The sequence below is a fragment of the Molothrus aeneus genome, unplaced genomic scaffold (genome assembly GCF_037042795.1).
Source record: "Molothrus aeneus isolate 106 unplaced genomic scaffold, BPBGC_Maene_1.0 scaffold_36, whole genome shotgun sequence".
Taxonomy (NCBI): domain Eukaryota; kingdom Metazoa; phylum Chordata; class Aves; order Passeriformes; family Icteridae; genus Molothrus; species Molothrus aeneus.
Genome location: NW_027099027.1, coordinates 2095605 through 2112604, shown reverse-complemented (window position 1 = coordinate 2112604; position 17000 = coordinate 2095605). Strand labels below are relative to the sequence as shown.

The window sequence follows — 17000 nt, the reverse complement described above, 5'->3', positions numbered from 1 at the left end:
ATGATAGCCGAAATTGTAATTAAGGCCAGAACCAGATTGCTAACTTTAGCAGGTCAAGAATTTGCAGTTATCTATTTACCATTGAAAAAAGATTATTTCAATTGGGCAATGCAAAATTCTGATGATTTGCAGTATGCATTGTTGGACTTCCCAGGTGTTTGTTCTGTTCATTACCCAGCTCACAAATTATTGCAAGCCAAATTGAGTTTTAGGGAGAAACCTAAGTTAAGTGAAGAACCCTTAAATGCAACAATTCTCTTCACTGATGGCTCTGGCAAAAGTCACAAATCAGTCGTAACTTGGTTGAACCAAAAAACTAAAGCTTGGGAGTCAGACATTCAAATAGTAGAATGGTCTGCTCAGGTTGTTGAGCTTGCTGCTGTGGTTCGGGCTTTTCAGCTCTTTCCACAGCCTCTTAATTTAATCACAGATTCTGCTTATGTTGCTATTGTAGTTAAAAGATTAGAAGGGTCAATTTTAAAGGATGTTAGTCATGACACTTTATACCGTTGGCTCTCATGCCTTTATACAACTTTGCAATATAGAACTAATCCACATTTTGTTTCTCACATCAGGGCTCATTCTTCGCTTCCTGGATTTTTAGTGGAAGGAAACGCGAGAGCGGACAAACTGACAATGGTCATTTCAAACACTTTGCCAAACATTTTTGAACAAGCAAAACTGACCCATGCCTTTTTTCACCAAAACCCGCAAGCACCTCAGCGAATGTTTCAAATTTCCAAAAGTCAAGCTAAGGCTGTCATGAGTACTTGCCCTGACTGTCAGCTTGTGCAGCCTGCTGTTTCTACAGGAGCAGTCAACCCACGAGGTTTGCAAAGCCTGCAGTTATGGCAAACGGACCCTTCCTTTGGTAAATTTAAAAATATTCATGTTTCAGTGGACGCGTTCTCTGGTGCAGTTTTTGCTTCTCTTCACACAGATGAAACAAACAATCATGCCTGTCACCATTTTTTGCAAGCTTTTGCTTCATTGGGTGTGCCCCAAGAAGTAAAAGTGATAATAGTCCTGCATATATATCTCAAAAATTAACCAAATTTTTAAAAACATGAAGTGTTCGTCGCATCCTTAGTATTCCTCACTCTCCCACAAGTCAAAAAATTATTAAAAAGACACATCAAATATTAAAACACATTCTTGATCAACAGAAGAGAGAAGTAGAAGTCACACCACAAATAAGGTTGAACAAAGCTTTGTATGTTTTTAATTTTTTAAACAACTCTGTTGCAAAACCCGATCCACCAATTTTTAAGCATTTTTCAAATAACACACAAGCAAAACTGAAAGAAAATCCCCCTGTTTTAATTAGAAACCCTGAGACTGGACAAATTGAAAGTCCTTTCCAATTAATCACTTAAAAAGTATGCTTCTGTCTCTACAAGTGCAAAAATTAAGTGAATCCCAGCCAAAAACGCCAAACTGTACCGCACCCCAGAACGTGTCAACGAGTCCAAAACCATAAAAGCAAATACACAGACATAAGCTAAACAAAAAAATCACGAGTCACACCTGGCATTCCTTATTCATCAGTAAAACCTACAAACTCTAATTTTATGTTATTTATAAGTGTGTCAATTGTTAGTTTCATAGAACTGATTTTTGGCAAAAGCCTAGTTTTTGTTTTGTTAAGTTATAAATCCCCTCTATTAGACTTTCAAAGATAAAATTTTATTTTAAATTCAAAAGCAAAGTTTTTAAATTAATATCTATGAGAAGATTTTTTGCCAAAAATTAGCTCATGAAAAAGATAAGGCAAAATCAAATGATATGCTGGTGTTAATTAGTTTTAATTGCTTCTTATAGTGCAAATTTGCCTGTGAAACAACCAAAACCAAATGTTTATGTGACCTTAGCCAAGGCAGCTGACTCAAATACCAAATGTTTGTCTAATTCAAAACCAAAAAAGGCTTTCTCAACCTGTCTAGTCAGCGTGCCAGTAAAAAATTTGCCTTTGATCAAAAATCAATCTAATAGTAAGCCTAGTAAAATTAACAATGAGAGCAATCCCATATTGAATTAAAACATTTAAGCCAAAAAACTTCCCAAAGCAATATCTAAACCCCCCAAATTAAAAATCCTTAATTCTTTAACAATAGATTTTTGCCTTATGTTTACAGCTAATGATTAGCAAAAAAGTAATCCTCTGAAGTACAATGTTATTCCCCATCATTTTGCATGCAGAAATTTAAGTGTTTGGTGTAATTATTCAAACAGATGAAATGTACTTTCCAAAACTAACTAATATCCACAACAATTGCCAAAGGAATATTGGTTCATTGGTAAAGATAGAGCTTAGCAAAGCATTCCATCACGCCTTAAAAGTAACCCATGTAGCATTGGAATGCTCACTGTAATAACACCTACTGCTAAAGCAGTCATTAAAAAGAAACATAAAACAACAAAATCTGTTCACCATTATGATGAAAACTGAAAGAGTAATTTCATGCCTTAAATTGCTACCAAAAAAATTTCAGCAAGTTTGTTTTTACCCCAAGTGGCTTCAGCAATGACATTGAAACAATTAAATCAAGTTAGATGTTAGCTAAGTAAACAAACTAATGCCACATCCACAGCAATCAGTGATATGTTAACAAATGTTAATAGTGTTAAACATGCTACCCCTCAGAATAGAACAGCAATGTTCTTTTACTAGCACATAAACATAATTGTGAAAATTTTGAAAGATTGTTGTATAAACCTATCTGATCATTCTGAATCCATCTGCAAAAGCTTACAAAAGCTCAAATTTAAAAAAATAGTGAATCCTAATTAAATAATTTGTTCCAAAAACAGAGCTTTACACCTTAGCTAAAGAAACTTTGTAAGATAAGTGTATATATGTTAAGTGTTTTAGTAGTTACATTAGTAGTAATACCTTACATACTTCAGTGTGTACAACAAATAATAAACAAAACGATCAAAAAAGTTTTTATCATACAAAAAAGAGAAGTAAAAAATAAATTCACAAAAAATTCTCAAAATACCACAAAAATAGTAGACGAAAGTATAAACATAGAAGAAAGTTTTAAATTAAAGCCTTAAAATCGACAATTTTTTTAAAAAAATAACTTAAAATTGTTATCAAACATAACTTATGCCCTTTAAACTAACTAAACTTCCACAGCATTAAAATTGCTGTGTTGTAATACAGCAATTGCTGTGTTGTAATACAGCAATGCTTAATGCAAGCAAAAAAACACTTTAAATAAGAAATAAGCAAATATAGTAGAGTAAAAATACGAAACACAAAGTAGTTAATAAACAACCCAATTACAAAAGTTTCTTTTTAAGTAAATTGAGAGGGGGTATTGTGGGAATCCATAAAATCAGAGGATTTGGGAAAGCTGCAAAAGGCAGGCCTCAGGGACTGCAGAACTGTGATAAGAGCTAAGCAGTAGCCATGAGATTGGTCAGCAGAAAAATTATGTAAGAAGTAGAAAAGTAAGGACAAATAGAACAATGGTCTGTGTATTAACACTTGTCTAGAATAACTCCCTAACCTGCAGGAAAGTTTATCTAGCGAGACATTAGGAAAGTTCTAAGCTTAATAATGGAGCTCTGTGCTTTGTGTTTTAAGGCTTACAATCAGGGATTGGGCTTGAAATAAGCAAGCATTGCTTTAAGCAAAAGTATGTGTGCTTATGGATTCCACAGCTGCCAGGGTGGGGTGGGGTTGGAAGGCAATTGGTAGAAATGGGATCCCAATTTGGAGTGGTGGGATGGGGATTGTGTGGGGCTGGCAGGGTGGGATGTATTTGATAGCAAATAAAACTTTCAGAGTTACTGATTTCTGTCCTGTTTATTTTCTGTCAGTTCTGTTTGCAGAGTGCCACCTTCTCAGCTGATTCAATTCCTATAAAAATCCCATTTTTAAAATCATCTAACCCAAACAACCCAAAAACTAATATCCAAATAAAACCACCTACCCGCAATTAAATTTTTTAAAAATAATTTTAATTGATTTAGGTACTTAAGGATGTTATTAAAGTTTAATTGTTTGGTTAAAATGTATGAGAAATTATTGTGGTGTTTGGTTTTGTGTTTAGTATATTTGTAATATGAATTGTTTTACTAAGGTGTGTTAGATTGTATGTTAGTTTTTTTTAGGACCACAGAGACTGGGATCAAATATGGACTGGGATCTTATGGACTAGTGTGAGAGATGGTCTGGAGTTCCCCTCATTTGCCTCATGACCATTCCAAGGACAGATATCAGGACCCTGAGGACCCTGATTGGAATTCTGGCCTGCCTGAGGTGGATGCACACCAAAATCCTGAGGCCCCTGAGCAGAGTTCTGGCCTGCCAAGTGATTGTTTGCAGATGTATTTGCTGCTATGGTACCTTGCTTCTGGCAGGGCCTGCCAAGGGGCCACGTGCTCCATATGCTTGCACCTGCTTCGTGACAATAGCCCAGGAATCTTCCCACCTCTTGGCCAGATGAACTTGCTGGGGCAACTTTGGTGGTCCCCCCCGCCATGGAAAGTCCTTCATCTGCTTCACTACCACTATGACAAACAGAGACTGAAGCCCCCTCCCAAGGACTGAGACTGAGACCCCGTAATTCTGATACAGGGGGTGCTGGCCTGACTGGAGTGAGCCAAGTATTGCCTCAGGTGTGTTCGCTGGACCAAGAAAAGCAATGGGTCCTGCTCACTGCTGAGAACATGGACTATCTGCACCTGTTCCCCCCTTGATGGCTTCAATACCCTTATTCTTCATTGTATCTGTTCCCCCTCAGCAATTTCAACAGACTTATTCTCTGCTACCTGCTCCCCCCTCATGCAAAGGGCTATGACAGGCCTCTGAGTTAACCAGGGCTTTTCAGATCTTCCCAATATGACTGGGCGAACTCCAGCGACTGGACCACGAGGCCTTCATCTCTACGTTTGGTAGCTACACCCACTCTGTCTCCCCCTCTCTCTTTCTCTATTCTTTTCCTTTTTCCTAATTCCTTTAAGACATTTGCTGTGGTCATTCAAAAATAGGTGCATTTGTTTGATTGATACTGCAATCCCCTTCTGTGTTGCTTTTGCACTCTGAGATCAGCTAACGAACCATCACAACCTCCATCTGTATGAGTGGATCGTGACAGTATCTCACCTTTAGCTGCTTCTTTCAACTCTCTTTCCACCAGCTCATTCCCTTCTTCCAATTCAGAGCTCACTTTCTAGTGGGCCTTGATATGCATGATGGCTGCCTTCTCAGGCAGCTGAACTGCTTCCAACAGTCTTATTGTCTCTTTGCATGTTTAATACTTTCCCCTTGTGAATTCAACAGTCCTCTTTCTTTCCAAGTCACTCAGTGGGCATGCACAACCCCAAATGCGTACCTTAAGTCTGTATAAATGTTGATTTCTCTTCCTTTTGCCCGTTCTAAAGCACTTATTTCAGCCTTTTGGGCAGAGGTGTTTGTTGATAGTGGTCCAGACTCTATTACCTCTCTGCAAGTGGTGACAGCATGCCAAGCATGTCTTTTTCCACTGATGACATTAACTGCTCCCATCGCTGAGCCAGGTCTCGGCATTATCGAGGGGGTGTCCTTCAAATCCAATGGCTGGAGTAGGTGGCCTCAATAGTTTCCAGGCAATCATGGATCTCTGGATCTCTTGTGCTGGACAATGCTCTTTTCCTGACCCAGAGATAGGGCAACTGAGAGGCATTTTAAAAACTTTTATTCCATTTTCAGTCTCATGAGAAGGCTGAGACAATACAGATGTTATAATTCACACCATCACAATCAGAAGCCAACTGTTTCCTAATTACAATACACTTTAGGCGTCTCTTGGCCCATCAGCTTTTGCCACGCCATGCTGTAGATGCCTTACAGCCAATCATCTGAAACTACCCTCGTGGGTCCCACTACACTGCATCTTTCATAGTTCCATTTCTCCAAAGTATCTAGTCTTACTTGCAAGGCCATTTTTTAAAACTTTTATCCATTTCTCTCTCATCAATATCTGTCCTATTCCATGGCATTTCTAAGTCAGCATTTCTTGTCTCAAAGTTTGCACATGGATGCATACAGTGTGGGCCTTCTGTCAGGCCTTGAGAACTCTCTACAAATCCATTGACCACACATGGTCAGAGAGAAATCTGGGGAGAAATCCTGGAATTTTGGGAAAAATCCTGAAATTCTGGGAAAAAACCCCCAAATCTGGGATCATACTGGGAGTGATGGGGATTGTACTGAATTTGTAGTGATCATCATACTAGGATCATACTGCCATGCCATGGCAGATGGTGATCACACTGATGGGGACTGGGATCATACTGGGAGTGAGCAGGAGCCTGCGGGGGGGGGCAATTGCGACCATGTTATGGGCAAATGGGATATACTGGGAGTGACTGGGATTATGCTGAGGGTGACTGGGAGCAGCTGTGAGTAACTGGGATCATGCTAGGAGCAACTGGGAGGAACTGGGAGTGACGGGGTACATGCTGGGGGTGATTGGAAACTGCTGGGCTTATACTGGGATGAACTGGGATCATGCTGGAGCTGACTGGGATCATTCTGGCAGTGAGTGCCACTACACTGAGGCTGACTGGGAGTGCTTGGGAGCAAATGGGATCATACTGGAAGGAACTGGAAAGAGGGTGGAGGGAACTGGGCTACACTGGGAAATACTGGGAGTGACTGGAACAAAAGTGAGGATGAAAGAAAACAATTGGAACCATGTGGAGCACAACTGGTTCATACTGGCAGGGACTGGGAGCACACTGGGCTCATATTTGGATCATACTGGAAATGACTTGGCACATATATGAAGCAACTGGGATTCTGCAGGGAGTGAGGGGAAGTGACCAGGATCATACTGGGACTGCTGAGGAAACTGGAAGCACACGGGGGGACCAACTGGGCTCATACTGGGAGCAGCCACTGCCAGCCCTGGGACCCCCCAAAAACACCTCCCAGGATCCCCCCGAGGGCCATCTGCGGCTCAGCTTTGGAGCCCTGCCAGCTGCAAACATCCCCCCATAAAACCCCAAACTCAGGCACCCCCCGGGATATTTGGGCCGCGCTCCCCCTGCCCGGGCACCTGCAAAATGGGGGGCGATGCTCCCGGGGCTGCAGCGACTGCAGGATTCCCTCTCCCCTTCTCCAGCTGCTTCCTGCAGTTGCTCGGCCTCTTCCTCCCTCCCTCCTCATCCTCCCCCATTCCTGAAGGCCGAACCGTGAGGGGAAAGGGGGCGGGGAAAGGGCGGGAACCATGAAGGGAAAGGGGGCGGGGAAAGGGCGGAACCGTGAGGGGAAAGGGGCGGGCTCAGGCCAAGGGCGGCAACTGTGAGGGGACACTCTGGGAGGCGGCGCCCTGCAAACAGAACTGCAATGGACTGAACATGAACGAGAAAGAAACCAGTAAGTCTGAGAGTTTTATTGGCTATCAAATACATCCCACACACCCAGCCGCACACAATCCCCATCCCACCACTCTAATTGAGATCCCACTTCTCCCAATCTCCTCCCAGCCCCATCTTACTTAGGTGGCTGAGGAATCAAGTGAGTTTGGTACGGCAGTGAGTTCTTTTGAGGTGGGTTTGTGCCATTTAGGGGTAAGATTGAGCTGTTTTCACTGGGATTTGAGTGGTTTTGAGGGGACAGATCCATCCCTCTTGGCTTCTGGAGTGGAAACACATGGAGAAGAGAAAAAAATTAACGTGAAATTAAAAGTAGAAGTAGCCAGGTGTGTTCCCAGCATGGATGACAGGGAATGTGAGTGACCAGGGCTGTGCCCAAAGTGCCTCCTCCAGTGGGGGATGGAGCTGCAGCAGCGCACGAAGCTCTTCCCGCACTCGGGGCACTCGCAGGGCTTCCCTTACCGGTGCCTCCGTTGGTGTCGGGTCAAGTTAGAGCTGCAGGAGAAGCTCTTCCCACACTGGGGACACTCGTAGGGCCTCTCCCCACTGTGGATGCGCCGGTGGGTGACGAGGTCAGAGTTGTACTTGAATCCCTTCCCGCAGTCTGGGCATTGGAAGGGCCTCTCCTCTGTGTGAATCCGATAGTGCCGGAGGAGACTGGAGCTGGTCAGAAACCTCTTCCTGCATTTATCACACTCGTAGGGCCTCTCCCCTGTGTGGATGCGCCGGTGGGTGACGAGGGTGGAGTTGTGCTTGAATCCCTTCCCACAGTCGGGGCATTGGAAGGGCCTCTCCTCTGTGTGACTCTGATAGTGCAGGAGAAGATGGGAGCTGGTCTGAAACCTCTTCCCACACTTGGAACACTCATAGGGCCTCTCCCCTGTGTGGGTCCTCTGGTGGCTGATCAGGTGGGAGCTCCGGCTGAAGCTCTTCCTACATTCCCCACACTCGTAGGGCTTCTCCCCAGTGTGGGTCCTCTGGTGCAGGATCAGGTTGGAGCTCCACCTGAAGCTCTCCCCACACTCCCCACACTCGTAGGGCCGTTCCCCAGTGTGGATCCTCTGGTGCCTGATCAGCTCGGAGTTCCACCTGAAGCTCTTCCCACACTCCACGCACGTGTGGGGCTTCTCCCCATCATGGAGCTGCTCATGGAGCACCAGCTCCGAGCTCTGGCTCCATCTCCGGCCGCCTTCCCGGCCCAGGCTGGCTCTTTCCCCCTCACATCCCCGCCATCTGCGTTTGCAGCCCCTCCTCGTGTGGCATCTCCGGGCCTTTTCCTCCCCGTTGGCTTCCTGCGCCGTGGAGCCGCTCAAAACGGCCTCTGCCACCAGGTTCTGCCGCGGGCATTTGTCCTCCCTGCTCTCCATGCTCAGCTCCTGCTCTGGGCGAGGAAGGACAAGGACAGCATGGGATTTGCCTCCGTGCCACAGGCAAGGGCAACAAGATCCCCCCAGGGCTGTGGTGCAGCCGGGGGCTGTGCTGGGCTGGGAGATGGAGCAGCACAGAGGGGAAAGGGGCACTGACTTCCTCCTTACCCGCCTCAGTGTCCCGGAGCATCTTCCTCTTCCTCGCAGCCTCTCAGCGTTGGCAATGGGAAATCCTGGTTTGGGGAAAACAAGGGATGAGCGCGTTTGTAGGAGCGTCGGGTGTAGCACGGTCGGGATGGACGGAGACGAGAGATCTCTGCAGCCAGGTCGTGGAACTTGTGGTTTATTGCAAAGGGCCTGGGTGCAGGGCCCTGCTTGGAGCTGCCAGGCACAGCTTGGAGCAGGCCTGAGAGAAGAGAGGAGCAGAGAGGATGAGAGGGTGAGAGAGTAAGAGGGGAAGAGTGTAAGAGTGTAAGGTTCCCGTTACAATACAATAAATCTTCTTCTGTGTTGAATATTCTATTTCTCACTAACCAGTCCAGTACAAGATACAAATCCTTTAGCATTTACATACAGCCTGTAAGAATCATTACATCACCATACTGTGTTACATTTTAAACCCTAAAAACTCCTCTTGTGACCCCTTCTGCTGAGCTAGTAGAGTCTGCTCTGACCCTTGGACCTGTCAGCAAGCAGAGGGAATTGTTTCATCAGAAGAGGATTACCTTCAGTCGGGCCACACCATTGTTTTCCTTTTGTTCAGTAACTAAGGTATTTAAAAGCTTGCTTTCATTCCAATCTTGCTTATAGTTTCTATATTCTCAAACCTTTTGAGAATATAGTAACTATAAGCAAGATTGGAATGAAAAGCCAGACAATAATATTTATAAGGCTTTCCTGTTTCATTTACCCCAACACACGTTGAGTTTGAAGGTCTCTCTGCCCAGGTACATCTCTAGTCCGGCCATGTGGGCTCCAGAAAAACCTCCCAAACACCAAGATTCAGCCCTGAAAAAGCCTCCCAGGGGTTCCCTGTCCCTGGTCCCTCCCCTCTGGTGTTCAGGGGTTCCCCCCTGTCCCAGCTGCTCGGGTCATGCTTGGATTGGGGGTCCCCCTTCTCCTGGGTGCCCCCCCTGCCCAGGCTGCTGGCAGTGCCAGCAATGCCCAAAGCTCCCCCCTCTTGGCTCTCCCCATTTCGGGATGCCGGGGCTGTTTGGGCTCCCGGGCTCCCTTCTCCCCTCATTCTCTGCTCTGCGCTGCAGCGGCTCCAAGGAGTCCCCCCTGCCCCTCTCCAGGCTCTTGAGGCTCCCGCCAATGGCGGCGCTCCCCCCTCTCTGGGCTCCCCACTTTGGCCTCCTGGGGGACACAGGGCTCTGCTCCTCCAGGCTGCCTCTGCCGGCAGCCGCCACCGCCACCCCCCGATGTCCCCCCGAGGGGCCTTTTCCGCTCAGCCTTGGACTTCTTCATTCTCCAAACATCCCCCCAAAAACCCAACCCAGGGACCCCCCGGGATATCCGGGCCGGGCTCCCCCTGCCCGCTCACCTGCGCCATGGGGGGGGCGATGATCCCACAGGTGGGGGCTGCGAATTCAGGCAGGGATCGAGACCGCGTGGCTCCCTCAGCTCAGCCTTGATCCGCCTTTGTCCCTCCTCTTCCTCCCGCTCCTCCTCTGTCCTATCTCCACCTCCCTCTCCTCCTCCCTCTCCTCCTCCCCCTAACCCCGCCCCCTTCCCTGCTCTTTCTCCTCCCGCTCCTCCTCTTCCATCCCCCCTCCTCCACCTCCCCTGTCTTATCCCCACCTCCTGCTCCTTTTCCATCCCGCCCCTTCCATTCCTTCTCCTCCTCCTCCCCCCTCTACCCGCCTCCTCCTCCCCCTCCATCCCTGCCCTTCCCTCCCTCCTCCTCCTCCCCCAGCAGCAGCCACACCCTCGGTGCCCCGTTCCCGCAGCCCTCGCAGCCCGCGGCAGCAGCGGCGATGGAGCCGGGACAGGTCGGCATGGGCAGCGCGGGGCTCTCGGCTGCTCCCAGCCGCTGCGGGCGGGGGAACCCGGCCCGGGCCAAAGGAGAGGCAAACTGGGCAAACTGGGGGCTGCACATCCAAACTGGGCCTTGCTGGGGACCCTGCCTGGCCACTGCCAGCCCTTGGGGCTCCTCTCGGCACATCCGCCAGGGGGGAACGCACACAGGCCTGGGGGATCCCAGCAGTGGCAGCACTGCCAGGGACTGGGCTGCACTGGGATCGTACTGGGAGTGACTGGGGCTGTACTGGCTTTGTACTGACATCAAACTGGGATCGTACTGGGAGTGACTGGGGCTGTACTGGCTTTATATTGATATCGTACTGGGATCATACTGGGATCATACTGGGAGTGTATTGGGGATGTACTGGCTGTGTACTTGGATCGTACTGGGAGTGACTGGGAATATACTGGCATCATACTGGCAGTGACTGGGACAATTCTAGGTTTCTATTGATATTATACTGGTATCGTGCTGGGACGGGACTGGGTTTGTACTGACATCATACTGGGATCACACTGCCATGCCAGGGCAGACTGTGATCGCACTGATGGACACTGGGATCATACTGGGATCATACTGGGAGAGAGTAGGAGCCTGCAGGAGGCAACTGAGACCACGTTAGGGGCAAATGTGATATACTGGGCGTGACTGGGATGGAGGAGCTGTGAGTAACTGGGATCATGCTAGGAGCAACTGGGAGGATCTGGGAGTGACTGGGAGCCTGCTGGGGGTGATTGGAAACTGCTGGGCTTATACTGGGATGAACTGGGATCATGCTGGAGCTGACTGGGATCATACTGGCAGTGAGTGCCACTACACTGAGGCTGACTGGGAGTGCTTGGGAGCAAATGGGATCATACTGGAAGGAACTGGAAAGATGCTGGAGGGAACTGGGCTACACTGGGACATACTGGGAGTGACTGGAACAAAAGTGAGGGTGAAAGAGAGCAACTGGAACCATGTGGAGCACAACTGGTTTATTCTGGCAGGAACTGGGAGCACACTGGGCTCATCTCTGGATCATACTGGGAGGGACTGGACTAATACTGGGAGGATCTGAGAGGGACTGGGAGCACACCCTGCACATCATCCCCCATACTGGGCCTGACTGGGAGCAACTGGGAGCACGCTGGCAGCAAATGGCATCATACTGGGACTGACTGGGCTGATCTAGGGAGCAACTGGAACCATGCTGGAGGCAGCTGGGACCATACTGGGAGAGATTGGAAGCAACTGGGATTATACTGGGACCACACTGGGAGGGCTGGCCTGTGACTGGGATCAAACTGGAGCTTACTGGGATCATATTGGGGTTGAAAGGGAGCGACTGGGATCACACTTTGGGCTACTGGGAGCAGCTGAGGGAAACTGGGATGATGCTGCAAGCAAACTGGAGGAACTGGGAAGGACTGGATGCATGCTGGGGGCAACTGGGATCTACTGGGCATGACTGGGGGATCATACTGGGATAACTGACACCTTACTGGGGCCACTGGCAGTGCCTGGGAATGACTGCAGACATGCTGGGGGCAACTGGGATATACTGGGAGCGACTGGAACCATACTGGGGGGACTGGAACCACACTGGGAACAACTGGGACCATGCTGGGAGGGACTGGGACCATGTTGGGGGCAACTGGGAGTGAGTGGGACCATGCTGGGAGGGACTGGGATCATATGGGGAGGGACTGGGACTAGAGCAGGGGCAACTGGGTCCAACTGGGACCATACTGGGAGTGTCTGTAACCATTGGGGAGTGATGGAAGCACACTGGGAACAGCTGGGCCCATGCTGGGAGCAACTGGGATCCCACTGGGGGCACTGGCATCAGACTGGGAGTGACTGGGAGCAACTGGGATTAGACTGCAAGGGACTGGGATCATACTGGGAGTGGCTACACTCATACTGGGATTATACTGGGCGTGAATGGAACCTGACTGGGGCTTACTGGGAGCTACTGGGCCCATGTTGGGAGGAAAATGTGACACACTGGGAGCAACTGGGATCGGCTGGAAGGTTCTGGAACCATGCTGAGAGGACTGAGACTACAACTGGGGCAACTGGGATCATACTGGGAGCAACTGGGGCCACCCTTTGAGCAACAGATGGAAACTGGGATGATGCCAGAGCAAACTGGGAGGAACTGGGAAAGACTGGGATCATTCTGAGGTAACTAAAACATACTGGGAGCGTCTCTAACCATACTGGGGGCACTGGAACCACACTGGGAACAGCTGGGATCGTGCTGGGAGCAACTGGGACGATGCTGGGGGAAACTGAATCTACCCTGGAGGCAACTGGGCACGACTGGGACCCTGCTGGGAGGGACTGGGACTATTCTTGGGGCAACTGGGATCATCATGGGAGGAACTGGGAACATCTGGAATTATGCTGGGAGCAACTGGGATCACACTGGGATCCCAGTGAGAGCAGCTGAGTCCATGCCGGCTTACACTGGGATCTCATTGAGAGCGACTGGAATCACACTGGGATTGACTGGGAGTGGCTGGTTTTGTGGATTTTGGGGGTTTGGATTTTGGGGGATTTTCTTGGCATTTTGAGGGGGAGTTTTTCTGGGGGTGTTTGGGAGTTTATTGCAAATTCTTGTGGCTTTTTTTTTTTAATTTGGGTGATTTACTGGGATTTTTTGGGATTTTTTGGGATTCTCAGAAATTCCTGGGGTTTTATTGGGAGTTTTACGAGATATTGGGGCTTTTTATTGGAATCGTAGTGGCATTTAGTGGGATTCATTGGGATTTGGGTTTTTTTTTTGCGATTCTTGGAGTGATTTGAAGGTTTTTCTGGGGTTTTGGATGTTGCCAGGATTTCTTTGGATCTTGGGGGAGATTTTGTGGGACTTTTGATGGTTTTGGGGACATCTTTGGGGAATTTGCGGAGTTTAATCAGGATTTTTGGGGTTATTGGGATTCCAAAGGATTTTGTGGGCTTTTATTGGGATTCTAGGGTGTTCTAATGGGATTTTGAGAGATTTAATTAGGATTTTGTGGGTTTTATTGGGACTTTTGGGGCTTTTAAGGAGATTTTGGTGCCTCTCAGCCCTTCCCCACACCCAGGGAATGCCCCAAAGCCCCCCTAAAATTCCACTAAAACTCCAAAAAATCCCTCAAAATTACAAGAAAACCCTCCAAAACCCCAGAGAATCTCCGAAAATCCCAGTAGAACACAACAATATTTTAAAAAACTCCCAAAAATTTCAATAAATCTTCCTCCAATAAACCCTCACAACCCCAATAAAACACGCAAAATCCAAAACCTCCCCAAATCAACAAAACCCCCCAAAATCACATAACCATCTCAAACCCCAACAATTCTCCCCCAAAACCCCAATAATTCCCCCAAAACTCCCAACAAAATCCCCCAAAGCCCAAAAAAGCGAACCCGAAATCCCCAAAAACCCTCTCAAAACCCCAAAATCCCCCCAAATCCCCCCAGACTCAGTGGGGCCGTCCTGGATCAGGGGGCACCGGCCGGTGGAACAGGAGCCACTTCAGGGGGCCCTGGGAGCTTTTTGGGGAGGGGGCACCATGGGAGACCCCCCAAAAACCGGGGGGGGAACCCCTGCAGTGCCCCCTCCCCCCGAAACCCCCAGAGCCCGGTTCAGGGTGGGCCTGGGACCCCCCGGGACCCCCAAATCTCCCCCACGACCCCAGGACTCTTAAGAGCAAAGATTCATAGCTGGAATAAAGAGTGTTCAGCCCAGCTGTTTCTACTATGAGGCCGTATTTCATCCCCCCTGAAAGTCCTTCATGTTTGCACAGAAAACTGTCCCTGCACAGCCCAATGAATTCCATCACTTCAGCTGGCCAAACAACCACTGTGGTCAAGTGGGGGCTGAGCAGCTTCCAGGATCCCAAGCAGCTTCAGAAGCTTCATTTTACACCTCCTCTTCTCCCAGTGAATACCCACCACCACCATAACTGTGGACCCATAGCTATGGATCACTGGCCTGGCCAGCACAGGGCTAATGTTTGCATCAGCCAGGAGGAGCTGCTCTGCCTGGCTGTCTGTCTCAGCCTCAGCCCTGAGACCCCAAATGCCTCCATTCCGGCCCAATCCTTCCTGGTGCTGAGCATAAGAACTCGTGCAGACAAGAGCAGGGAGGGAATCTCCCCAGCCGTTTATGACCTCAGCAACAAGACCTTGGTACCAGGCTGTTATCTGTAGCAGAAAGCAGCAGCAGGAAGGAGACACCAGATCACCAGCCCCAGGCCATGGCCCTGGTGCTGTCCTTACCAGTGATCAGTGTCTGCAGCTCTCCAGGAGCTCAGGGAGCAGGGATGCTCCTCACCATCTCATCTTACCCATGCACCCAAAGCCACAGCCAGCTGTGTGCTCCTGCCCACCAGCACATGCCAAGGCACAGCGTGGGATTCTTGGGGAGGTGTCCTCTGCAGGGCCAGGAGTTGGACTTGGTGATCCTTGGGGGTCCTTTCCAGCCCAGGATATTTTGTGATTCTAAGGCTTTGGCCAGCCCAGGTTTCAGCCACCTCCCTGATCCAGGTGTGATTGACCCCAAACCAGATCTTGCCTCTGTCTACCCTCCAGTGCAAGGAACATGTTGCATCTACCCCAGCCCCCCTGCTTGTGTCTGATGGATCATGCTGAGCTTTTCAACATATTTCTTGGAGTATTAAAAAATATTACCTGACAAACAATAAAAAACAAAAAACAAAAACCAAAAAAAAAACCAAAAAAAAAAAACCAAACCAAACCAAAAAAACAAAACAAAACAAAAAAGCTGGAAAAGGCCCCCGCAGGTAACGCTGGCCCAGCACAGCCTGGGCAAGCGGTGAGTGCGCACGTGGCGGGGCTGGGCCAGGCCAGAGCCGGGCCACAAGCGCCGCACCCGGGCCTGCATTGTCCCCCTGCACCCAGGGCCAGCCCCTGGGGCCGGCGCCTTGGCCAGGGCACGGGGCTGCTGCTGCTGGCCCACTGGCACAGGCCCTGCTTCCTGCCAGCTGCCCGGGGCCCTCTGCTTCTGCCCCCACATCCCTACGCCTCCGGGCCTCACTTCAGCCCCCACAAGCTCCCTTGGGAGCCCCAGTGAAAGCCTTGTCTCTCTCCTCCTGCAGACCATGGCGGACAGAGCAGTCCTGGCTGTGCTTGTGCTGCTCATCTTCCCGTTCCCACTTTCCATGGTGGACAGATTTCATGGGGATGGGCAGCAGCGTGCAGAGGAGATGAAACCGGCCCCCCCAGAGCCAGCTGAGCCCGGCTGGGGACCCTGGCTCCTGGCTGCCTTGCGCTACCTGCACCAGCTCTGGCAAATTGCTCAGCCGCTGCTCCTGCCTTTGGGCTGGTGGCTCAGGCGCAGAAGGGCAGCCACGAGGCAGAGAGCAGCGGCCCAGAGAGCTGAGGAAAAGGCCAGAAGGAGGAAGGTGGAAAGCGAGCGGAGAAGGCGGCTCCTTAGGAAGAGATTCAAAGACATGGAGCAAATGTGCCGGGCCACGAAAGAAATAGAAAAGCAAATGGCCAGGCTGATTGGAATGAATAGGGATACAAACAGGATGCTGAAGGTAGGCAGGGCAGGCTCTTGGAGGAGCACAGGCAGTGGCTGTGTGAAGAAAAGCTTCCTGCTGGAGATGCTCTCTGGGCCGGCCAAGGCGAGCCGCACATCTTTGTGAGCAGCCGGCGCACAGAGCTGCGCTTGCTGCCCAGCACAGCCCTGCGCCGGGGCACAGGCTCCGGGCTCCTGACACACCCTGCCCCTCTGCCCTCTCTCTCCTCACGGGATCTGTAGTAACTGCATCTATTTTAACCCTTTCCCATACAGAGCCTTTGCATCTGCTCGGAGGAAAGCACCATTTGGAGGCATCGGGCCAATGTTTGGAGATTGATTCTGATTCTTAAATAGTTTTGAAATATTTAAAATGTTTTGTTTTAAAATAATTGTCTTTAGCAACATTTTCCAAACTTTTTATTACTATAATGTAGATTAATACTCTTGTAAGAGATCATAAATATTTTAATAATAAGTAGTAATTAATGGCGCTTTTTTTATATTACATAGAACTTATATTTATCAAAATTACCAAGAATTATTGCAGTTAACCAAAACTGAAGTATACTTTATTTTTATCTAAACCAGCAAATGTTGCTTAATCTTCATGATCCAATAATTATTTTGTGTCTTGTTTAATATTCATATATACAGTATATAGACTGTTGCTACAAATGCCTATAATCACAATTGGTTAATTTAAATTACACTCTCT

At 48.8% G+C, this 17000-nt stretch overlaps 1 protein-coding gene and 1 pseudogene across 1 annotated transcript in view; one reads left to right on the top strand and one right to left on the bottom strand.

Annotated features, from left to right (window-relative positions):
* Nucleotides 1–17000, top strand: part of LOC136570728 (uncharacterized) — a 2607743-nt pseudogene that overhangs the window by 516905 nt on the left and 2073838 nt on the right.
* LOC136570729 (uncharacterized) overlaps nucleotides 1–17000 on the bottom strand; it is a 2347277-nt gene that overhangs the window by 368684 nt on the left and 1961593 nt on the right. Inside the window, 1 exon segment of the mRNA XM_066571173.1 lies at nucleotides 7745–8547. Within this exon segment, the coding sequence (XP_066427270.1) occupies nucleotides 7745–8547 (803 nt within the window).